Here is a 24,525-nt window from a genome sequence, read left to right on the forward strand (position 1 = left end):
CGTGACAATTCTCAAGAATTAGGGTAATTTTTGTAAAAGTCGCTAGATGTTCTGAATATGGCAGCAGTTGGCAGCAAAAGATGAACCTTGACGTAAAGCGTCAGCAGTGCTGCCAGATTTGGAGGATTTCCGCAAATCTGGAGGATTTTGAACTCTATTTGCGGACAAATTTCGCTTTTGGAGGATTTTTGATTCTGGAGGAAAATCTGGAGGATTTGTCGCCCGATTATTATATTCAATTTCATGGAAAAATATAACACATTCAAGACTAAAAAGGCATTTTCCTGCCCAGCGTCACCCTACCCGTTAGGATATATCACGTCCTTTATCACCGTGAGACTGCAGAATGTCTCAGTCTGTAGCTATATTTACGAGGGTACCAAACTACTGGCGGATCTAAGGGGGACATTTGGGGCAAATGCCCCCGGCCCCCCTGCAGCGCCTGAAATCGACGAAAATTTTCGTTTTTTTAAGATAAAACGAAAACTCAACAACTTTTATAAGAAAAGTATCTTTTAAACTGCACAGCAGTGCGAAAAGATTCGAAATCCGATGGGTTTTTAGTATTTGGTGAAACTTTTTTGGGGGTATAGCCCCCCGCAGCGTCCAAGACCGCCTTTCTATATCTACCAATAGGATTTGGAGGAATCTGGAGGATTTTTGTAACTGATATAGAGGATTACAGCCTTCCCCATCTGGCAGCACTGAGCGTCAGTTTCGTGAGAGAGGTGCTGGGTGTTGGGTGCGTCAGGGTTCTGCGCTTTTTTGCGCTTATTTTGTTGAAATAAGTTTCCTGTCAAGCGTTACTGTGTCGTGGACAACTACAGACTTACTTCGGTCGCTAGGGGCTTCATTGAATATCCACACAGCCCCAAAAATGGAGGTGGACAACGTCCAAGCCCTTAAAAATGAACCGTTGCCCCATGATGAACCAGAGGGTATCACAAAGATCGATTTGGAGGGCACACTTAAGGTGAGTTTTTTTCAGAATTTGATATCTATCCAGTTTTTATGCCTTCTCTTACTACACACTAATATTGATATTTTTGTTTTCAGCTGTTTTCAGCTCGGCCAAAGCAATTAACCTAGCTCCTTGACAGTGATGTGTGAATTGTGAACACCTACCATTTTTTGTGTTTGTTACCAAGCTTTGATTGTACCTTTCGTATAACAGCATCATAATGAGCTGTTCATGGCTAACGGGAGCCAAGGTGAAAAAGCATTTGTAATTTGTAACGAGACCTAGGGCTGAGGGCACAAGCCGTATAAAAAAATTATTTAGATCTTTTGAAGCTAACCTAGCTAATTTTGGTAGTAAAAAGGCAGACATCAGTCACACAAGCTTAGCCAGGTGAAGTTTAGTGCCTGCAATGGTACAGCCCGCAGCAGTATTCCTCGTTTTTCATTTCTCTCTTGTCTGTTTTTTTTTTTTTGCTTGGCTGTGTCAAGGCAGTATGGCTGTGTAATGTGTATTGTATCCAAGGCCCAGTGGTTAGCCCAGCTCATTTTGTATGGGCTGTGATTGCTGAACATTATTTTTATTCTTAGGATGAGGGCTGCAGTTCTGTCAGATTGTGTGTAAATAAAGGGACAGGGTAGGTATGCACTGTAACGTGTGCTGGGTCCCATTTGAAAGTGACTATGTAGGCAGTAGACACTATGCACTTCCTATGTAGGCTAGGTTAAAATGAATATATTGCTGGGCACTGGGGAGCAGCTGTTTTTCTAGTTGAAGTGTGGTTACTTCCTTTCCCAGCAATAAGTGTCCTATAAAAATGGTTTTGCTCTACAGGGTGGGGCAGAAAGATTTACCTGTTTGTTTTCAGCCCATAACTCAAAAATTTATGGACGGATTTTAGTGAAATTTTGCATGCGGCTTCCCAACTGACTCGTGTATAACTGTTACGATCGTTTTTAATTTTATCATGGTTGTTGATGAGCTATGGCGGAGATTACAAAAAGAGCCCAAATTGCGGTGCCGATGCAGGCTGGCCACAGCGTCCGAAGCGTTCCCAAACAGCTCGGTGTTGCCATAAAAACTGCTAACAAAATAATGAAATGCCTGGAGGAGACAGGTACAGTGTCGATGAAGTCCATGGCAGGCAGAACAAGGCATGTCCGCACCAAAAAGCTGGTTGATATCGTGCACAAGATGGTGTTTCGAAATCCTAGGCGAAGCATACGCAAACTGGCAAGGGACCTTGATTTTACGCCCAAAATGGTCAGGAGATTCATAAACGACGATTTGGGCATTAAGTAATACAAGATGCAAGGTCGACACCTGATTTCGGCGGCATCCAAGGAAAAGCGGCTACACAGGGCCCAAAAGATATTTGAGGAAATCAGAAGCGCCGGTAACAAGGTCTTCCTCTGACCCAATGAAGAGATTCCCACGGTTGAGCCCCAGATGAACTCCCAAAGCGACATAATCTTGGCAGATGGTACATCCAGTATTAATCCTGCTATCCGGACCAGTTTTGGTCGCCACGACCCTGCTGGTTGAAACATTATTGGGCCTTGCATTATTGTCTATTGTTTGTCCTGCCGGCATTTTGTGTGTATGCGCACGTGTTCTTGCTGGTGCTTGAGAGATCTACATCTGCACGGGTGATCTGCACGGAGATCTGCACGTCTGTGTCTGCTGCACATATCGTCTGCTTGATCTGCATGCGACTACCTTCATGGATTGCTGTCGTCCCTACATGCTCTCGACACCTTGTTGCTAGTACAGAAGCTCCACAGTCTCCTCTCTGGTCTTTCCTCACCCCTTACTGGCTGCCTGCCCTTCAGCACTACTCGCCCCTGCAAGTGCTTGATTGCTGGTGGAGCTAGCTTTAGCTTGCCTTGCTGTGTGTATGTGCTTTATGTGTCTCCTTTACTGTTAAAATGCCCCCACGGAAACGAGGTGTGGGTGTGCGGAATGCTGCCTCCGGTACTTCAAAGCGCAGCACGGGGGGGCCCTCAGCTGGTGCCTCAGCTGGATCAGGTGATGCACCTGCTAATCAGGATGGGAAGCAACAGTGTGGTTCATGTTCCATGGAGGTGCTGGATGGATGCATAGGATGTGATCACTGTGAGGCATGGGTGCATGGTACAGAAATGTGTGCAGGTTTGCCAGTCAAGGTGATTGATGCCATTCTCGAGCATGATGGCCAGGGTATCAGTTATTTTTGCCTGAAGTGCCGTATTACACGAGCCGCTGAAATGGGTAAATCCTCATCCCAGCGCCAGGATGATCTTTTGTCTGGAACCCTTGCTCAGATCTTCCAACAGATGCAGGGCCTATGCTCTGCCGTTGCTGAACTGACAGCACAAGTCAAAGCCCTATCTTCAGCTCCTCGTCCAACTGCCCCGACCTCTGTGACAACATCAACTGACACACGCTCCAGTACCACACAGAACACGTATGCTGCCGCACTGACTGGACATTCTGGCACTACCACTTCAAGCCCACAATCCACAGAATACAGACAAATAGTGAGACAGGAACTGCGGGAGTTGCATGAACGAGAGAAACGTAAGGATTCTGTGGTCATCCATGGCCTCAAATCTACCTCTACCAGGGCTGTAAACACTGAGTTCGGAGAAATGACCCGTAGGATGATGGGGAAACAGGTGGAACTCACTGACATTGTACCCATCCCAGGACATGCAGGATTGTATCGTGGGAAGATCATTGATGAAAGTGATAGAAAACTTGTGCTTGACAAAGCAAAGACTCTAAAGGGGACAGAATATGACAGAGTGTATATCAGAAGGGACCTAACTTATAACCAGTCGAGATGTGCCCTTAAACTTCGCAGAGATGCCTACCACTCTGAGCGGAACCAGCAGGCTCCAGCAGTGGCCCCCAGTGATCGCCCTGCTCCTTCACAGGAGCCTGGTGCTGCGGGACCCGAGCATCCTGCTCCTCGGCAGGGCCCTGGTGTGTCAGGACCCTCCTTGCATAGCGCACAGGCTGGCGCTGCTGGTGACCCTCCCCCGGCTGATCTACCTCCAGACAGGACGGGGGAGAACGTGAGGGGTGAGAGCTCCTCTGCCTCTGTCCCCAGGGAGATAGCTGCGGCTGCTGCACCAACCGTTCCCACTTCAGGTCTGACTGGACCTAACCCAGAACTCTCCCAGTCAAACTAGGTAGATGTTCTCCCAGTCTTGGTGTTGATGTTCTCACAATGTGCCTGACAAATTTGAATGGTCTCACATGTGCCAAACGTGGTAACCTTGCTGAGTTCATTTCTAAAAGAAATGTGAAGATTGTGGCTGTGACTGAAACCCATCTCATTCCTTGTATCAACAGCGCCTCGATTGCCATCCCACAGTATGATATCCTTAGAAATGATGTGACTGGTACCACACAAAAACATGGTGTCTGTGTGTATGTGCATCATGATATTAATGTGGATAGTGTCTCGTGCCCAATGACAAATGTTCTGGTATTTCGTTTGACAAAGTACAATGTTTATGTAATTGTGGTCTATAGGCCTCCTTCCTACACTCAAGTTCAGAATGAGGAGCTCCTTTCCTTGCTTGATGACACTGTTAGAGACAGGGAGGCTATTGTCATAGGAGATTTTAATCTGCCAGGAATAACCTGGAACTCACATGTCTATGGTCTATCCAACCAGGGCTCTCCCATGGAGAGACAGTTTGTTGACGCTTTTAATCTTCTTGGTCTAACCCAGTGGGTAACTGATGTCACTTTTCCCAGATCTGGAAATACACTGGACCTGCTTCTCTCAACTGAACCTGATCGTGTTGGTGACACACATGTTGAACCTCCGTTTCCTGGCTCTGATCACTGTTCAATCGTTTTTGATTACGTCTTTGAAGTACAAAATGTGTTAGATGATAAGGTCTCAAGCAGAATGTTGTGGCACAAAGGTAACTATGCTAAACTAAGTCACTTTCTGAGTCTGGTGGATTGGGATTATGAGCTTGCTTACTTAAACAGCTGCCAGTCATTCAACAGGTTTATCTCAATTGTTAATGACTTGGTAAAAGACTGTGTTCCATGCAAACCGCCGGCCCCTGGCAAAACCAGCCCGCCGTGGCAGGTACGCCCTCCCGCTGATCTTGTCTCTCGGCGACAGGAAGCCTGGACGAACTATAAAGCTGTTCGCCGTCGTCTTGGCAGGCGTTCAGCGGCTGCAACTGAGGCCTACATGTCCTTCTCAGGTGCTAATCGACGCTGCCTTACTTTTTCAGCACGATCTCAGTCCAACTACGAGGACAGCTTGGTGGATGACTGGAGAGAAGCCCCCAAACTATTACATGCATATGTTCGATCTAAGAAATCAGCACCTGTTACTGTCGGACCCCTTAGGTCTGATGACGGCCAAATGTGTACTGATCCCCTGCAGATGGCAGAATGCTTGGCGGGAGCTTTCAGCTCGGTGTACTGTTCTAACATTCCTCAGGACCAAGAAACACACCAAACCAGTGATAACTTGATACCTCCCTTAACCATTTCTCAGGATGACGTCAAGGCACTGTTGATCAGTATTGATGGTAGCTCTGCGATGGGCCCGGACGAACTACATCCCTTAGTACTTAAACAATGTGCCAATTTCATTGCTTATCCCATATATGTCATTTTCTCACGCTCGCTGAGGGAAGGTATTGTGCCTGGAGCATGGAAGAACTCGTGTGTTATTCCAATTTACAAGAAAGGGAACAGATACGACCCGCTGAACTATCGCCCAATCAGCCTTACCTCTGTGTGCTGTAAGACAATGGAAAGACTGATTTGCAGGCATATTACAGGATTCCTAGAGGAGCACAATATATTATCTGACCACCAGTTTGGTTTCAGATCAGGTCGTTCCACTACAGACCAGCTTCTATTAGTCTATGAAGAAGTGTCTAGATGTGTCGACAATGACAGACTCGTTGACGTCGTGCTATTTGACTTCTCCAAGGCCTTTGATGTTGTCCGTCATGAGATCCTGCTGACGAAGCTCCGCAGTGTTGGTATCCATGGAGATTTGCTCAGGTGGATAGAACATTTCCTAACTAACCGATTGATGCAGGTGAATGTCAAGGGCCGCCTGAGCAGACCAAGGCAGGTCACGAGCGGCGTTCCCCAAGGTTCAGTATTAGGCCCGCTTTTATTTCTCATTTATATCAATCACATTGCGTACAAATTGAAGTCCAGCTTTAAGATATTCGCTGACGATCTGAAGATCTATGCTAGTACTGACAGGAGACACTCACTTACGCAAGGCGAATATGAAACACAGGTACAAACAGACATAGACACTCTTTACAACACGTCTATCTCTTGGGGCTTACGAATCAATACTGACAAGTGTGCCGTCCTACGATTTTCCAGGGGACGGGACACTCCGCGAGCACACTACACCCTCAACGGACGTCGTCTGCCCACACCCACTTCACACGGTGACTTGGGGGTGATCGTAGACACTTCACTGAAGTTTCACGAACACGTTGATTGCTTATCACAGAGGGCCTCTGGGATTTGCCACAGCTTCCTGCGAGCTCTTGCTTCCCGTTCCCCGAAGTTAATGATATTTCTCTTCACAACCCATATCCGGCCCGTTCTTGAATACGGCTCGTGTCTATGGCATACGGGATACGTTGGCGACATGCGTAAGTTAGAGCGCATTCAAAGGCGATGGACGAAGCGTGTACAAGGTCTCCGCGAGCTTACTTACGCCGAGAGGTTGAGTGAACTAGGACTGTACTCGATTCAGGGACGCTTAATAAGAGCGGACCTTATCCAATACTGGAAGATTTTCCATGGAAAGAGTCACATAATGCCGCAGTCCATGTTCACTCAGCCCCAGACCGGCACTCGAGGCCACGCCTTTAAGATCACTGTCGCTCACGCCAACACAGACATAAGACAGCGCTCGTTTTCAAACAGATGTGTGCATCTCTGGAACAGCCTACCACCAGATGTTGTTAATGCTCCAGACCTTCAGTCATTTAAACATGGATTAGTAGGAGCTATTCCGGATAGACTCGTCGAGTATATGTAAGTTGTATGATGAACACTTTTTTACTATTTGCTATTCTATTGTAAAAACACGATGTAGTCAATGTTAGTCTAAATGGTGGCGCAACACTCCAGTTATGTGCGTGTATGCTATGACGATGTATCCTGAGATTGTCAACTGGCGCGCCATATGAAGCAGGGTTCCTCCCGTCCTTCCATCCATCGAGCCTTTTCCTTGCCGACTGGTGGTAGTGGATGGAACCCGACAAGGTGAGTTGACAAGGTGAGGTGTTATGGTTTGAGCTGTCGTCGCATCCGACGACTCAAAAGGACCATTGATCTTCATCGAGGCGGGTGTGAAAGTCAACTCAAACGTTTACGTCCATCTGCTGGAGGAACATGCTTTACCTTGGGTCACTCAGTCGTTCCGAGACGGATACGTCGTCATCCAGGACGTTGCGTCGCCTCACACGGCCAACTTCACTCAACAGTGGTGCAAGACCCACATGCCTGGGTTCTGGGACAAGAACATGTGGCCATCATCAAGTCCAGACATGAGCCCGATGGACTTCACCACCTGGGCCATCCTGGAGAGGGAGATGTGTGCAACACCACACAGCAGCATCGCTGCTCTGAAGCTGGCCCTCGACACGGCATGGTCGATTTTCGACGAGGGCACCGTGCGGCGCTCGTGCCACTCCGCAGGTTGAAGTTTCGGGGCAGGGGTGAAGACGAAAGGTGGCCATATTGGTCAATATTACCGTTGCTGAGATGTGTACATGCTACTGAATACGTGTACTAAAAATCAATTGAATATCTTTGTTCGGGACCGAAATATTTCAAGAAATCAAGAGGTAAATCTTTCTGCCCCACCCTGTACATGGCAGCATATTGCCTTCAATAAGTTGTCCAGCAGAACAATCTTTGTGTGCCGGACTATAGTCTTTGGTATCTAGGATACTCAACACTCATACTCATTTATTTTCACTATTCAGAATTCAGACAAAACAAAGAGTTTGTGCAAAAGCAAAATACCTAACTCAAGGCACCTCTTGACAATAAAAACACTTATTGTCCTACATTCAGGACTTAATTTTGATGCTACCGAAGCAGGAACATCACAAAGGTGAATCAGAATGGGCAACCGGCAATACCAAGGGCATTTATCTTTATCTTCTATTTTTATCCATTGAGGCATTTTTTCAGTGTCCAAACCTATCATTGCTTTAAAATGCAATGTGCTGTTTTTTGTTCTTTTTTCTTAGCTATCATTCCCTGCATTGTTTGCTGTTGGCAAATAAAAAGGCACATTAAGGGGACTATTTGGCCGGAAAGTTGCGGCGCATGTCCTCGTCCCCGGAATCCAGTCGGATGTCTGGTAGCGGTCTGTGTGCAGCGTGGTATCTGGCTGTGTCCATGATGAACCGAACGGAACGCTATGTTGTTATCGCAGCAGACCGGGTCTGGCGACTGTTATTGAGCCGCCCTGAGCTGATCAGCAGTGCCGTTATCCATGATCAGCTTGCACAGGGTCGGTACTGTAAACTGTCCGCGGCCAGGGCACGCTGGCTGGCTGCAGCGACAGATAGCGAGCGGACTGTGCCCGGGCTGAGAGAGCTGCTAATCCGCCGTGTTTGAGTGAGCCTCGTCCGCTATACTGTGACTATGACTGGTCGTCTGGGATAAGAGTGCTACGCTGCTGGCCCGCCGTGCTGGTACTGTGGCTGGACCGCCGGGTTGGGACCGCGGTTGGTCCTCCCATCGTTGTACTGGGCTAAACCGGGCTTCCGACGGCCGGGCCGCCCGGGGTCGGAGCTGGCCTTGAGTTGGACCGACAGCTGGACTGTGCAGAGACACGCGACGTTCACAGTTAACCGTCAATGGCCAATCGCTCAGACAATCAAAAACTGTCACCCTAAACCATGTGCGTCAAACGATAGCTTCATTTGCGCCATGAGCGACCGATTTCCGCTTATGATTACACTCGCGACGCTGCAGATTAATTGTGTGTGGCCTCGCCACCCTGGTGGCGGAATGCTCGTGAATGCCTGGGTGTGCCTTATTAGGACCTCTGCAGGGATAGCAGTTTGTAGGCCAGCGACCGGTCGCAGTGGCGTCGCCAGTCGCCACTGCATAGCGCGGGCTGAGCCGGGGAGACAGTTCAGTGACCGCTCGGACGGATACAGTCTACGTCTCTAGGGCCTATCGAGCTGACTAGAGATGATGATGCATTCCATGATCCATAGCAGGGACTCCCACCTCGGATACAGTGGTGAAAAGGGATGCAGGCCTTCCTGTTGATGGTGATACTCGGGAGCAGCACAGACCCCGGGGCTGACCCCAGTCCCACCCGGGCCGTGTTTCGCTGTTATGAGCCGCCGTGCTCTGATTCACGTCCGCCGGTGGGAGGTGGCCGTGTTTTGTGTTTGGTTACGGCGGCGCACAGTAGCGGGTGGGCGGTGCCGTCATGTCATCCATCTGCGCACACCGCGGACGGGTGCGACGGCCCGCGGTCGACACGTCACCAGCCGGGAGAGGAGAGGCAGGGAGGTCTCGGCGTCCGCCCCCATGTCAGCAGGCTGGCCGGTCTAGCCGGTCCGGCCAGCTCTCGTCCGCTCGTCTCTCTCCCTGTCCGCGGCTGTATCCTCTCTGGTGGCTGGCGGCCGCGCTGGACGGCCCATCTGCCCGTCTGCCGCCGGTCCACAAGGTCACCCCAGCTCGCGGCGCGGCGGCCGGCCGGCGCCAGTCGTGTTTATTCTCGGAGAGATCGGCTCGCTCGGGTGTGTCTGACGCGATCAGGAAGAGAGGAGAGGCAGGGAGGAGAGGCGCGGGCCGCCGCGACGCAGATGGAGCGCCCAGGCACTCAGGAGCCGAGACGCGATTGATGACCGCACTCTCCGGACTGCCGGGCACACGCACAGATGGGTACCGGCGGAGACGCGGAGGCTGCTGCGGCTGTGCAGCCTGCACGCTGCAGCCAGCAGCGACGCCGGCCAGTAACTTATGCAATGTTTGGAGAGTGGGTGGAGGGCCGCCGTTTTTTATAGCCGCGGCGTTCCAACTTCCAACCCGCTTACCTGCCTACTTTGTTGGTCAGCTTCTCGCCGCCGAAAGGCCTCGCCGACCACGGGAGGAACTTCCTGCCAATAATGAGAAGCGCCGGGGTCCGAGCCTGTCCATCTGAAGGTCAGGGCAGCCCTGATAGCTCGCCCGCTCGGTAGCAGCCGTTCGTTGTCCCACGGTTGTGTACCTGTTTGTGTTTGTTTGGCCGTGACGGTGACTATCTCCTGTCGGCGCCGGTCGGACGGCAGATAGCCGTCCACAGCTGGTCGCTGCCCACCCCCACGCGGCGTGGCCTCCGACAGGGTCGGCGGGTGGTCCGCTACCGGCAGAGACCCTCGCACCTCCGCCGCAGACGGACCGAACCGTCGACCGACTCCCCTCCGCCTCCAGCCAGGGTGAGTGCCGATTTGGTTCAAGGGCGGCTGGCGGCGCCGTGTTTCGGTCTGTCGACTCGGCGCCGGGTTCCACGGCCGCGGCGGCGGCGGCGGCGGCGAGTGGGAGCGACCTCGGCCGGCGGCCCGCCGCCGCTGCAGCCTTTACGAGAGCTCGCACCGGCGCGCGACTTCCGCCCTTACCAGTCTGCTTACCGTCCGTTCCAGCTCCCGGTTCCTATCGGTCGACTCCCAGCGCTGCTATCACGGATGGGTGCCTTCTAACGACTTAATGTCCCGAGGCGTAGTTTAAATGACGGCCGAGATAACCTGCTATCGCGGTATCATCTCCGGTCCGCCTTCTGCTCTGCGGCGGGGCGGCTGGAATGCGCTCGCCCTCCCTCCGCTCGGGGCCGGCGGCGCCCCGCCGTCCGCCGACTCGTGACGTCACCACTGGGGCCGGAATGCGCCGCGGCGGCGGAGGGACCGCGGACCGGCCCTTTGTGCGTAATCGGCCGACCGGTCCCTGCGTGCCGTCGGGGAAAGACACGGCGGCAGTATGCGTGGTGCCGGCGGCCGCGCGGGTGTCTGTGCGTCTGTCCGGTGTGTGTGTCCGGTATGCGGGCTGTGAGTCGGGTGTGGTGCACGCTGTGTGGAGGTGTGCTGGCGTGGAGCGTTCGGTAGCCGGTTTAGAGCGCGGGTGTGGTCCGAGTACAATGATGGGAGCCGGCGCTGCTGACAGGTAAATGGCCGGGCGGCTGCCGGCGCGGTGCCGCGGTCTGCGGGTGCCCTGCGGTCGACTGGGACCGGGGCCGCCCGTCGGCCCATGTCGCGTCTGCGGCCGGCCCGCCGCGGGGGTCGGCGCGGGTCGACCTCCCTCTGGGCTGCCGGCGTTACCCAACCGCGGCGCGTCGCTCTCCTTTCCACCGGCGCTCCTCTCTCTCCGCGGCCCGCTCACCGCTCTCTCCTCTCCCAGCGCGTGTTTTGTGCAACACCGACCGAGTGGGAGCGCTACAGACCGACCCGCCCGCCGGCCGGCGTGTTCTGTAGAGCCCGACCGACCGCGTGGTCGGCTACACACCTGAGCCAGAGGCCGCACTTAGCGACACGGGGACAGCCACACAGACAAGGCAGACAGGCGGGCGGGCGGGGCGCAGGAGCCGGTGGCGCCGGACCGCACAAAGAGCGACGTTTTTACGAGTGCGGCTGGCGCGCTGTCCGGCGGTAATTGGGTGGCTGCTGGCGGCGCAGTGTGCGATGATCAGAGATACTGCAGCGAGCGGTCGTAACTGGCCTCTGCAGCCGCCGCGCCGTCCAGGCGTCCACCCTCCGCCATTCCCACCCGCCGCCGCCACAAAGGCTAGGATGACGCAACACACAGAGAGGGTCCGGCGCGGCGCGGCGGCCACGCACCTCCCCTCGACGCATTGAGCGGAGGGTGCGTCCCGGCGCCCTCCCTCGCCTCCCTTTCCGTCGATGTCGATGTCGATGCCCCGGCTGAGCAATAGTTTCCGCGGGGGTGGAGGACGGCGGGGAAGACCGCCAGCACCGTCGAACACTGGGCGGCGGCGGTAACAGAAACCCCACCGGGGTGTGACCGGTGTCGTCACTCAAAGCTGCTTCCTTGTTATGTTGACTGAGGCCGATAGTTGTTTGGTCAGGGAATGACGTAATGGAAATCTGAAGCCTCATGCAACCTTTTTAAACTGGTCTGATACGGTATCTCACCATGCCGGGGTTCCTGAATCATCTGTTTGCGGGCCTCTCAACTCGTCCGTCTGGGATATACCGCCGAATACTGGGGTGAAGTCTGTGACCGCCCGGACCGTATCAGAGACATTCAGCACGCGACGCGGGGCGGCTATCGTGGCCCGGGCAGCACGTGTGTCAACAGTGCCTCTGCCACTCGAGTCAGTGTCCGGGCGGTGATGGGACACGTTCTCAGAAGGACTTCGTCGGCTCGCGGTCGGTTCTGTAAACAACACAACAGGGCTGCAGCGGTGACCACCCGTGGATTAGTGCCGCGCGGAGCGGGTTTTTGGGCGGCTCAGCCGGCGTAATACGGCAATAAATCGCGCAGTTAGCAGCCCTAACCGCAATTGGCGTCACTTGATACGGCTATCAATTGATAAACTGAGCCGACATCGCCTCGAAGCTTCTGCACTTTATCGTAATCAGTCCTTGGATACATTTAAAGGTCTCGCTGTTCTTGCCGGAATGGCTCACGAGCTGCACTCTAGTGGAATTAACCTCACGATTTCACACAGTGACAGTGCGTTTTAACTCACGACTGCAGTTCAGCGCTGCAGCATTTAAACTCACGGTCTCTGACAACCTCGATGCAATTTCGACTCACGACTTTGGCAATGCACTTGCATGTCCGACATGCATGTCTAGCTGGACGAGTTGTCGCGTGGGCCTCGAGCGAGCCTTATTCTGCCTGCTGCTGTATGTCGTCTTTTGTTCGACAATGCTGTCCTTTATCCGCATTCCGCTCTCTGCTGATGGTTGTCCATTGCCGGCTCGTAGATGTGTGCTGCTGTCCGCTGACTGATTGTCCGTTGTCTGCTTCGTACCGTCCGTTCTGCGCTGTCTGTTTCCCCTTGTCCGCTGCCTGTTGTCCGGTTGTTGGCTGCGCACTGCTGTCCGGTTGTCCGCTCTCTGCTCCGTATCATCGGCGCTGCGCTGTCTGCTTTCTCCTGTCCGCTGCCCGTTGTCCGGCTGTTGGCTGCATTCTCTCCATGTTCTCTGATGGCTGTCCGCTGTCCGGCTTTCCTCTCCCCGCCCGCCTCCTGACTCTGTCCCTGCGGTCTAATCCGGAGCTTTGGGCCCGGGACAGCTGCGCTAAGCCGTCACGGCTGGCGCCGAGTCACCTTATCACGGCTGGCTGTCATCCCAGCCGGCTCTGGGGATACCTGTGTCCGACTTGGTGCTAACGGGACTCGGAGAGGGAGGGAGACCGGTCACAGAGAGAAGGCGACAGCTGCACCCGAGACAAAGACCGGCTTATACCAGCCGCGCTGTACGGCATTCTTTGCAGAGCTGGATTTGTTTAAATCCCTTATCGCGGATCGAATTAGACACCTGTGATGTCCGCCGGTTGAGAGGCTCTGTCCGGATTGTCGCGTCTCTGAACCCGCCTGCCCTGCATCCAGACCCTGAGTTGGAGAGCCTCGTCCGGGCGGTATTTTACCAGCAGACACCGTCGGCTTTCACAAAGCCTCTCGACTGTCTCTTCCCATCATCCACTTGGGCCGATTGCGCCGGCCGGGCCCCTGAGAGCCGCGATCAAGAGCGCAGTTCGTGATGTTTGCAAAGAAAGAAAAACGCACCGTCAGCATAGGAACCGTCCCTGAGCGTTAAATCTCAGGAGACGCCTGGTCTTTTCACTGAGTCTGACGGCGGTTAGGCTACCGCTTACCACTACTTTCCTTGCGCACGCATGTCTGCAGGACTGGTAACCGCTAGCAAGTGTAACTGCTCGGACGGCGCTCGGTGTCTGTGTGTCCAAGCGGTGTCATTCGTTTGGAATGTGCGGATTACCGGCCCTGCAAGGCTAACGGGCGTCCCGCGACTGCCATTCATACGCAGCCCGGTTATCGCGGCGCCATCGGCTGCATGACACGCTCGGAGACCCGCTGCAGCCGGTTAGCCCCGGACCGCCGCCGCGGCTGACAGTCGGTGTCGAGTGGGTTTTTTATCAGTTGGACACCGGCGCTACCTCCCTCTCCTTTGTGCCGCAGTGGAAGTCTCCTCTCGGTCGTAATGGTTCGCTGTTGTGCGGTTTCCGCTCAATGCCGTAGCAGCAGGAGCGCGATGCCTTGGCTGCCTGTTAAGTTGGGTGATTATTCCTTGCACTGTGGACTGTCGTGAAGCTGATGTGTGCATAGTCGCCTACCTGAACGCCCATAGTCGTCTACCTGGGCTGATAAGCTGGTCACACCATTCGACCCCGGACCAAAGTGTCTGTTATATCATATCAGCAGACACTCTGCTCTATCGCTACCCCTTCGAAGTGGCATACGAAATTTTCGGTAAGCATTCGTGAGTGATAGCCTATCGCAGACCATCGTATGACGGTCTGACTCATCAGTACATGCAGTTTAAACAAACCATGACACGCCGCCTTCCCTTATCCTGTCCGACATCTCATCACGGCCATTTTCCGTCGTGCGGTACGGCCGGTCGGACGGACCTCTGGCCGACCCTAGGCGGACCTCGCCCGGTCTCTGGCGGCGCTGTGGGCCGACCGGACCTGTCATTGCCGGCGGCTGGCGCTCGAGCCGTGCTGGTCGGGCCGCCGAGAGAGGAGAGAGCGGGTCGGCGCCGCACCTGGCCCGTGACGTCACACACACCACGGCCGAGCTGGACAAAAGCCCTCGGCCTCGCAGCTCGGCGACGGCAGCGCCGCCCAGCGGCGGCCATACGAAGCTCGCTGTGTCGTGTCATGCCTGCCGCCTGTCCCTGCGATGACGATGCGCTGTTGAACTCTCCACTGGGGCGAGCGGACTTGGAACCACGGGGTGACGGGAGCCTCTGGGAACGCCGTGACGTCAGGGACCGATTCCTGCTACGTGCCGTCAGCTCTCGAGAGACAGACGCGCTATTCCGAGCACGCTACAAGTGTCTGGAACGTGCACGTAATGGGAATCATCGACACCTGCATTCGAAGTAGCGAGGAACTGGTTAGTGGTTTCCACTCTAGAGTTCCATGCAGGGATGCGGAGCCGGAGCCGGAGCCGGAGCCGGAGCCGCCGGAGCCGGCATATTTTGCCCGGAGCCGGAGCCGGAGCCGGAGCCGTGAAACAATATAGCCCGGAGCCGGAGCCGGAGCCGGAGCCGTCAAAAAAGGGGGCGACTCCGGCTCCTTTTCTTACGAGGAAACAATTATTTACCTAGTTCGGTTTGACAGTACAAGGCGTAAAACAATGTGGTATTCAAAATAGCCTTGTTATACAAATACAGAAGCAACGTGTACCAATCCCATCGCCTTTTTTCTTCCACCCATATTTAATTGATCGCATAGGAGATATACTGAGTAGAAGCCGGAGCCGGAGCCGCCGGAGCCGGAGCCGCCGGAGCCGGATCATTTTACTCGGAGCCGGAGCCGGAGCCGGAGCCGCAATGACATTTCACCCGGAGCCGGAGCCGGAGCCGGAGCCGATTTTTTTCTCCGGAGCCGGAGCCGGAGCCGGAGCCGTCTGAAATTTCCACGGCTCCGCATCCCTGGTTCCATGTATTTTAATCTGAAATATTTTACGTAATGTCACGCCCATCTTCGACTCCGATCTGCTTTGCGACTGTTTCCATGTTAGAACTGGTTTATTTTTGCAGATGAGCTCAGCCCGAGCTGTCTATTTATTCGGCGATAAATTGCCTAATCAAGGCCTAATGCACATCAGTAATGCTTTGGCAGCATGAGCTGAATAGAGTTGCCTTCCAGCGTGAAAGTTTTTCCTTGATTTCATACTGATGGAACTTGCTGATGTATATCGGTTGAGCGATTGCTCACTTCTGAGCCTGTCTAATGCAAATGGGCTAACATTTGGGTCATGGAGTATGTTTTGCTATGCATTTCTTGCACCTTTTGAGTACACTAGTACACTAGTTTTAACGTGTTCGCTTTAACTTCCCAAGAATAAAGAGCAAACAGTGTTTGGAAGTCAGTCGCTTATGCGTTTTTCTGAAAGCCCAGTGCGCAGGCAAGGATTCCGATAGAGGTCATGGGACAAAAACAGGCCTGCGACTTTTCACACGACTGTGTTAAGACGTATCCTGAGGCTTGGCCTCGGCCTCTACTCGCCGCACCCACGGTCTCCGCTTATTCTCAGACATTTCAGTGACATTTTCTGTGAACTTGGAACGTTTATTGACACAGTTTTATCCCCGCCATTCGCCGTGCCATAAACGTTGACTCCCGGTATTAGTCTGGAGCAGTATATCAGAAGTGTTTGCGATAAAACACTGGCAATGACTGCGTGTGAAGCTGCTACTAAAGCCCGGGTGATAAATACTGGCAGCTTGACATCCGCCCCGGGTGCATCACAGATGTGCCCGCGCTCCGATCTCACGTGAGGTCTGACGCACGCGGCTGTGACGCGGGGCTGACGGGGATACTCCTCCCCTGCCCTCCCCCTGGTCTGCTCCGCTCCGAGCACTAAATGGTGGAGGCTAGCAACTGCATACTGCACATCTGCATACATTAGCAGGTCGGCTGTGGTCGGACGCCGCTGTCCGTCTGCCGCCTTTGTGTGCTGCATTGCGACTCGCGGTCAGCAGAGAAGGCACCTTGAGGCGTGCCCCTGCAGTGACCCGGTCGGTCGCCGGGCCGCATCAGTGCGAGGTCACGATCCACGGAGGGAGGGGCGGTCACGGCCGCCCAAAACGTGACCGGCGCCGGCTCCGATCGAGCTGCTCTACATCTCATTACACCAAAGCGTGGGCTTCTGACCGAGCCGCGCGGTTGGCTGGAGGAAAATACCGCACCGGGAACTGGCCAACTACGGACTCATGTAATATTCATGGCCGAGTGATGTATGACAGGCGATCGAGTGCACTCGCTCGGCTGCCCAATTACGCCGTGTCGCCGCTCGGCAGGTCGTCACCGGGCCGGCGGACGTGACGGCGTCACGGTCGACCGTCACGCTGTGACGTGATGCCACGTTTCCGGCCGTGGGGCGCTGTCGGCGATACAAGCCAGCACACCGGCTGCCCGTTCCCATGCCATCCGATAGCGTCCTGTCGACACGGGTTCACCGGTTCGCAGAACGACCTTGGTGGCCCACGCCGGCTCGCTCTGGCTCCAAACGTCACTCTGAGTGACGTGGTGCCGTCACGTCGCCACCCCGTCACGCCCCAGTTCTGCGACGCCTCCGTCCGTCAGTCGCTCGCTGTGCGGGCTCGCTGAAAGGTTCGACTCACCTCACCTGAGATGCTCCTACCTGCGTGTTCGTCGTACGGCTCATATCTACACGGCCATCTGTCTACCTTTCCAACCCTGGCGACCGGTGCCGCTGGCGTCTCTTTGATCAGTCAGCGCGCTCCGCCCAGTCGCTCTGCGTGCCTCGTTAGCGGTGTGTCGCCGCCCGCTGCTGCGACAAACGCTGCACGGTGACACGCAGGCTTCTGCAGCGGCGAGACGGTGCAGTTCAACGGCCGACTATCTGCGCCACCGCGGCGACTGCAGTAGCTGCTCCCTCCGTCGATCCCACGCCGCCGTCTGTCTCTGAGTGTGAATGACGACCGTCTCTGCCCGTCCTCGGTCCCATTGTCCACTTTCTGCAGAGTGCTGGCCGAATCACCCGCTCGACAATGACAAACTGCCACTTCCCGTGCCGTTGCGTAGTGCCGGGGCAATTGATGGGCGGTCCTACAGTGTGCTCTGCGCAACAACACATCCGGGCTCGTCGTCTCACTGATTGACCTGACGCGGCGACCGATAACCTTAGTGCGCAGCAGCTCTCAGTACACAAACACCCACACGGTCACACAGCCGAGACGTTGATGACCTGTCGTAGGCTGTAGTGCTGATAGTTTTCTGCTGCTTCGCCTTTGCCTTTTTTACACGTTGCTGGTTCATACTACTGATTCTGCTGACTGTTCATCGACCGCTGACCCTTGTGCCTTGTCTGACCTTCCGTTGACTTGCTGCTAACCTGTCTTTTCTCTTGTTTTCCAGAGAGCCATCAGCACCGTGACCCGCGCCACCGAACTGGACCTGGAGGGGATGTACAGCGAGGCGGTGACCCAGTACGACGCCGCGCTGCGCGACTTCGACTGCGTCGTCGCTCAGGGTACGTCTGACGTCTGTGTGTGACGTCATATGTCACATTGTCACGCCATCGGGCCTCCCGGGGGAGGGGGAGGAGAGGGACAGTCTGCTGGTCGGTCGGGTCTTAGGGCCTTTTAGGGACTGGCGATCAGTTGGCCCACGGGCTGGCACAAGTGTCTGATCCAGATTGGTTCGTGCTGTGTGGGTGTGGAGCTCATTACGGGGGATTTAATATTGAGGGCGTGCCGGCGGCTGCCCTGTATGGCGCTCATTGGGAGCTGTCGGCTGTGTCGGGGGCTCATCACGGCCGCATTGTCTCGGCTGAAAGGTGGCGTTCATGCCCGATGACGACCGTTTCTCAATGAGGTGTGAGCGCTGAGAGAGACTCTGTAGGGGCCTGAATGCCGATGACGTATGAGAGTGTATACGAGGCCGCCGCGCCTCGTCTGCTGGGCCGTGCCGCTGCATGTTTGGAACGCCGGGCGGCCACACTGTGTATCAGAGCTGGACGGGGTCGGCCAGTCCCTTGGCGCTCTATGGCCCGCTAGTGGAGCCCCTCGCACCGTGACTGCCGCGGTGATCTGAATGCCTTCATCCATCACCGGGTCGGAGCCGACGACCGCCCGCCGCGCCTCCTACAATCTCATTGTGACCCTGCTCTGCCCTCGGCCCGGTCCGTCACACCATCTGTTAGGCGCCGCTTCTCCCTGCGCCTCTCTCTCTCTCTCTCTCTCTCTCTCTCTCTCTCTCTCTCTCTCTCTCTCTCTCTCTCTCTCTCTCTCTCTCTCTCTCTCTCTCTCTCTCTCTCTCTCTCTCGCTCTCTCTCTCGCTCTGCCTCCTCCCTATGCCGCCCTGTCTGTGAAGTGGATGTGGGTGGACCGGTGAGCGATATTTGGGAAAACCTACCGCCCATCTACCCACCTCTCCTGTCTGATTTACATCATCCCGTGGACGGAAGTGGATTCTAATTGCGCCCGCGCTCCTTTGAGATACTTTGCACATCTTTTTTCATTAGTTCCATCGATTCTTCATCGTCAGTTTGCTTTCCCTAATCCTGTAACACCCGCAGCGGAAGACGGTGCTTCCCTCTCCTCTCCTCTCCTCTCCTCTCCTCTCCGTTCCTCCGCCCAGCCGTCCCAGCCACAGCGGGGTACCGTCGACGTCTCCGCTCGGGTCTCAGCGTGGGTGGCCTCGTGCCTGAATTAATGGCACCTGCCCTGGTCTCGAGGCTGACATTTGGAGCGCCTTTGTCGCGCCCAGGACTGCGATAGTCCGATAAACTCTGCCGGGTGTTTTACGCGGGCTTTACGTCAGGGTGACTGTTAGAGACGGTCATTTATTGAGCTGTTTGTGACCGCTCGCTGGTCCCAGGTGTTCTGGCTGTCTGTCTGTGCGCTCTCGTGCACCTTTGCTCAGCGCTCCGCCGCCGCGCTGATGGCCCCATCCATCAGCGTCGCCAGCTGCACGCAGTTACTTCCTGTTGAAAGGCCCACGTGCACCCAACACTTATCACTATGTTTGTCCCATGTCTGCCGCCACAGTGCCAGCCAAAACTGGACACGAATAGTTTCGCCGTATACCTCAGCTGTGCTAGCAGCTCACTCGATGCAGTTAGAAGTTAAGACAAAATCCGTAAATGTGCGTGCGGCAAGATCCTGCAACGTGGCGGTCGCAATCCGAACTTGGCACTTCTTAGGCAAAATTAGCCGGATTATCTCCTTACGTTACCCGTGTGCGTGCTTTGCCCCGTGCGCTGGCCACAAACCCGCCCCTTCGCTTCCCGGCAGCGATAGGTTTCGTGCTTCCTTCAATGTGTAACACGCCCAGTGAACTGACCCCGCTCTCCCTCTCTTCCACAGAGATGAGTCAGGCGGTTCGCGACTGCGTCATGGCCAAGATGGACGCCTACGCGCACCGTTCGGAGAAGCTGAAGGCGTTCCTGTCGCGCAGCCGGTCGCCGAGTCTGGACGGCGGCAGCCTGGGGCCGGCCGACAGTGAGACAGCCGAGACGGGCGCCTCCTCCGACAGCGGAGTCGAGACGTTCGACGACGGGGCCCACAACGCGCACAACCTGTCGGCGGACTCCGGAGCCGGTGAGTTGACCGGTTAGGACGTCGGGAAGGGATGGGCGGAGGATGGGCTGTTCCAGATGGAGGATGGGGATGATAGAGAAGGTAGGATTATTCGGCAGTAGAAGGCTCGATTTGATTTGCGTCACGATGACTAGCTGATTGGAGTTGACTCTGTCCTGGTGTTGTCGGTTGGCCACAGTCTCTCTTTTCCCTGTGCATAGCTTGGGGAGATTACGCCAAGAATTTTAATCCATGTTGTTTTCCTTTGCCCGGTACGAACACCGGCACCAGCAGCGTTTGTTGACGGTGCTGACGACAGCACTGGTCCGGCCCGGCGGTTCCTGCCGGTGCCAGGCGGCTGTGTGGGCGGGAGGGCGCGGCGGGCGGTCCGGCCCGGCTGCAGTCGGACAGACACCCCCTGATCGGTGTAATGTATGCTGCCGGCGGCGTCTGGAGCGTGTCGGAGCGGCGGTCAGGCACCGGTCCGACCCGGTCCGGCCCGCCCGCCGATCGCTCCGCATGAAGATGAGATCGGCGCCGATCGACGGATAGACAGATGGTCGAGCGGCTCGGCGGTGCAGCGGGCCTCTATGAAGTCCGCTGGACACGTGGAATTTAGTCCGCCGAGGGGGCCTCATGGTGCGCCGCAATGTTCTACAAACACAGCCTCGTGTGTCAGCTCAAACGTGGCAGTGTAGACCCATTAAACGTTCAGCTATGGTTCAGCGCTAAATTATTCACGGAATCTCCCTTTGAAGTGCAGGCTCATGATCCGCGCAACAGGTTATGTTTACATAGCGTGGTGTCTGTTTGTCCAGACAGTAATTATGGATGGCTAAGTGGTCGGACTAAATCACTGAATGTAAACCAACCATCCAACCAGAAACCAGAAGTGCTGCTGGTAGCCGAAACATCAGAGGCTCCGTCCAGAAGCCGTGCACGATGCACATTTCACTTGCCATGGTGCGCCCTGAGACGCTTATCGTTGGCGTTAACAGGCTCTGCCACTGCTGCAGTGTTTTCCAATGCCATCCGCACAGAACAGGCCACATCGTGTCTGGCGGGCTGCTGATAGGACCTGTCCTGTGCCGAGCTGGTTTGAACTGGCCTGCCGCGCGTTCAGGGAGCGGCCACTGCTGAGGAGCGTGTCCGGCAGCAGCGCGATCCGTCACAGGCGAGCTGATCTCGCAAATAAACAGCCTCAGCTCCTGGCCGCCTCTGCCTGTCTCCACAACCTTCAGTCGCGCTGCCCACTTCCCCGGGCTGTGTATGTTCAGACGAACCCCCGCGGGGGTCCGAGGGGCCAGCGAGGGCCCGAGGGGGTCTGGACCGGAGAGTGGACAGAGCTGAGGACAGACGTGACCTCGTCCATGTCGGATCGAGGACAGCCGAGGGCACCGGTCGTCATTAGTTGGCAGGGTGTTTATTGATGTAACGGCAGGGGCGCTCCGGTGGTGCTCCGAGGCGACGTTATGAGCTGACGGACCGAAGGACCGACAGACACGGACTGCGGATGGACGGGCGGATCTGCATGGCTCGGTAACCTGCTGAAGCAACCCCCCTGACAAGTCGGCTGCTCGCTCGAAATCCGTCGGCGCCTCTGAGCCAACAGGATACGGCTCAGGATACGGCCTGTTGAATTACAACACCGCACCGGCGACTTTGCATGTTTGGTTGGCGTGTTTCACTTGCAGCGCTCCCACACAAGCGCCAGTGCCACAATCAGCCAGTTAGCCTCCACACCACTGGCCCAGTTTCGAGTGAGGCTTATGTCAGTTGTTTACCCAGATCCTTTTCGTGGCGTGACTCCCTATTCCGTCTGCTCGGCCCACATTCTATCGGATTGTGGGATCTGTTTACGGAGAATAACCCACCACCTGTGTTTCGTTTTCATCGCAAGAATTCAATCACAAGAGACTACAGGAAAGCGACCTCTGCACTAATTAGTCTCTGTCTCCGACATTACTGTTACATTGTCCGGAAAACGGCTGATCATCGTTATGCGGGAAAACTTAACTCTGCCCACCTGTGCGGTAGATGTAGTTTTAATGTGATTCCCCCGCTTGTAAGCATGTGGCTGGTGATTAGAACTGATTATGAGAGCTGGCTGATGAACAAACGTGGTACGATGAATTGTAAGCTTCCCCAGATAGACATAGGCTACGGATCTGAAAATCACAGTCAGCTCGGAACTAGCCTGTTCACTGGTCAGACCAGACTTGATACCGGGACTGGCACTGAGCTCTGACTGGCTGGGAAAACTAGACTGGTGATTAGACATGTGAGAGCCGTTCTGAGCCGACCCATGTGAGCGCCACAGAGAAGCCCACCTCCACCACAGCGCTGTCACGCTGGTGTCGCTGTGAAAAGTTGCACCAAGGCCGCCCGGTGGACCCGGACCCGCGGCAAGTTCGGGCGTGTTGGTATTGTTGTTGCCGTCTTCATCAGATAAGACTCAACTCACCACGACTGACGACAAACAACAGAGTCGGAATACTGACATCCTCACTAAAGCACTCCACACGCGTCTTTTTCGGCGTTATTTTCATTCATTGTTCTCATTTCCTTCATTCATTCACAACAATGCGCTGATATCTCGGGGTCTGTTTCGTCACTGTGTGCCGTTACCGGTGGGTGTTTCGTCAGTTTCTCTGTCTGCGATGGCCGGATAGGAGCTCTGGCGACTGACACAGGTCGTGCACCGGTAGACGGGTCTGTCATCGATCACGGTTAGGTTAAAGGTCAGAGCCGGCTCGACAGGTGACGTGTCTGTGACCGGGGTGGCGTGGTCGGCCCACGTGTCGATTGAAGGGTCTGTGATCAAATGTCATGTGGACTCAGCTGGTATGGTCAATGATCTTCACTGGAAAGGTCACACGAGCCGCAGACATTCAAGGAAGTCGTTCGTTACAGCGTCGGCATTCAACCCTGTTCACGAACTCTGTTCGATATCGGGCTGGTTTATTCTTACAACGTTTCAGTCCTTGGCTTCCAAAGGCCAGGGCTCTTTCCGGTGACTCGTATCGCCATTTAACTCTCTCGCACCACCTCCTATCGCCCGCCCGATCCGCTCCCTTCTCCGCCGTCCATTTTTCGCTGTCTCCGCGGTCCGCACCGGTCGCTCAACAAAAAAACGGAGCCGCGGAGCGTCGACAAAATGTCACCCGGAGCGGCAAATGGCCGTCCCGTGCCGATGTTATCTGGACCTCAGCTCAGCCGTCTGTCTCACTCACCTCGGCTGGAGTAGATCGTGACTCGGTGATTCAGACGGAACCACGGGAATGTGTGAGATTCTCGGGTTGGATGGAGCTCGTGCCTGATTGATGCAATTTAAAGGAAAGTTGTGTTATGGAATGTGGGTCAGTATATCACTTGACTGATGATTGGGCCGTATTTGTCTGAACTCAAGCATTCATTGACGTACGGAGTACGGACTGACTTTGGTACAAGTGCATCGTTGAAGGCAGTCGCCGTTGGCGGCAGGTGCTAATCTGCCTGGTCGGACGGCCGCCCGGGTGGCTCGGATGTGTGCTGGGTCGTGCAGAGGATCTCAGCTAACGCCGGATGCTATTTGAAGCCGAGGGTAATGCGTAGTTGCTGGATGCCCGCTGGTAACAGCCCGCTGGATTAGCTCAGTGCTGTTTCACGGTGTTTACACGCAACTCCGTGTGTCTATTACACGCGTATCCGAGCTTTGGACGGCTGCCGGAAGTTACAGCACCGAGGTATTTCGGGCCCGTGAGGTGCGAGTGGGCCTCACCTGGCGCCAGCGGTCCTCAGCGTCTCTGGAGTGACTTGGACCGCTGTCCGTCGCCGCCGGGCCGGTCATTGGTGTCGGATGTGAGTGCTCCGGCACCGGCAGTGCTGGCTGTACGCCAGCAGTCCCAGTGCGCCGCCCGCCGACTCGCGCAGACCGGATGTCGCCCCGCCGGTCCCGGGCCACGCGGTGCCAACAATAGTCCACGCGCCGACACCGGCACTGGCGCCGCGTACTGACTTCCGGCTCCGTACTACGGAGTGGGGGCGGCGTGCTGGCGGAACAAACTGGGCTGGGCTGGGTCTGACTGTCACGCAGCTACCGTCACAAAGCGATGCAAATGGAAAGATTGTCCTTCGCTCTTTTCCGAGGATGATAATGTCGCTTGGTTATGTATAGTTTTGTATGTCAACTGTTAGTGTGTCGTGAGTTCCTTCTGCTGTTGCTCATGGAGCGATTGGACGGGTACGGGAATGCATGCTTTTTTGTGGTAGTTGTCGATTACAGACGAATTCAGGCTTGTTAGTCTCGGC

At 55.3% G+C, this 24,525-nt stretch overlaps 1 protein-coding gene across 3 annotated transcripts in view; it reads left to right on the plus strand.

Annotated features, from left to right (window-relative positions):
* The first annotated feature begins 719 nt into the window (after positions 1-719).
* Positions 720-24,525, plus strand: part of LOC122366752 — a 33,822-nt gene continuing 10,016 nt past the window's right edge. For 2 of the 3 annotated variants that reach the window (XR_006253939.1, XM_043339307.1), the window contains exons 1-3: positions 720-973; positions 18,071-18,185; positions 20,023-20,256. Coding sequence is in view for 2 of the 3 variants with exons in the window: in XM_043339307.1 (XP_043195242.1) it covers positions 878-973; positions 18,071-18,185; positions 20,023-20,256 (445 nt within the window). In the remaining variant the exon portion in view is untranslated. Of the gene's footprint in view, positions 974-10,969; positions 11,135-18,070; positions 18,186-20,022; positions 20,257-24,525 lie in introns of those variants that run through there. The other variant, XM_043339315.1, reaches the window with a different exon arrangement.

Source organism: Amphibalanus amphitrite, unplaced genomic scaffold (assembly GCF_019059575.1).
Source record: "Amphibalanus amphitrite isolate SeventyFive unplaced genomic scaffold, NRLGWU_Aamphi_draft 000030F_arrow, whole genome shotgun sequence".
NCBI classification, from domain to species: Eukaryota; Metazoa; Arthropoda; class Thecostraca; order Balanomorpha; family Balanidae; genus Amphibalanus; species Amphibalanus amphitrite.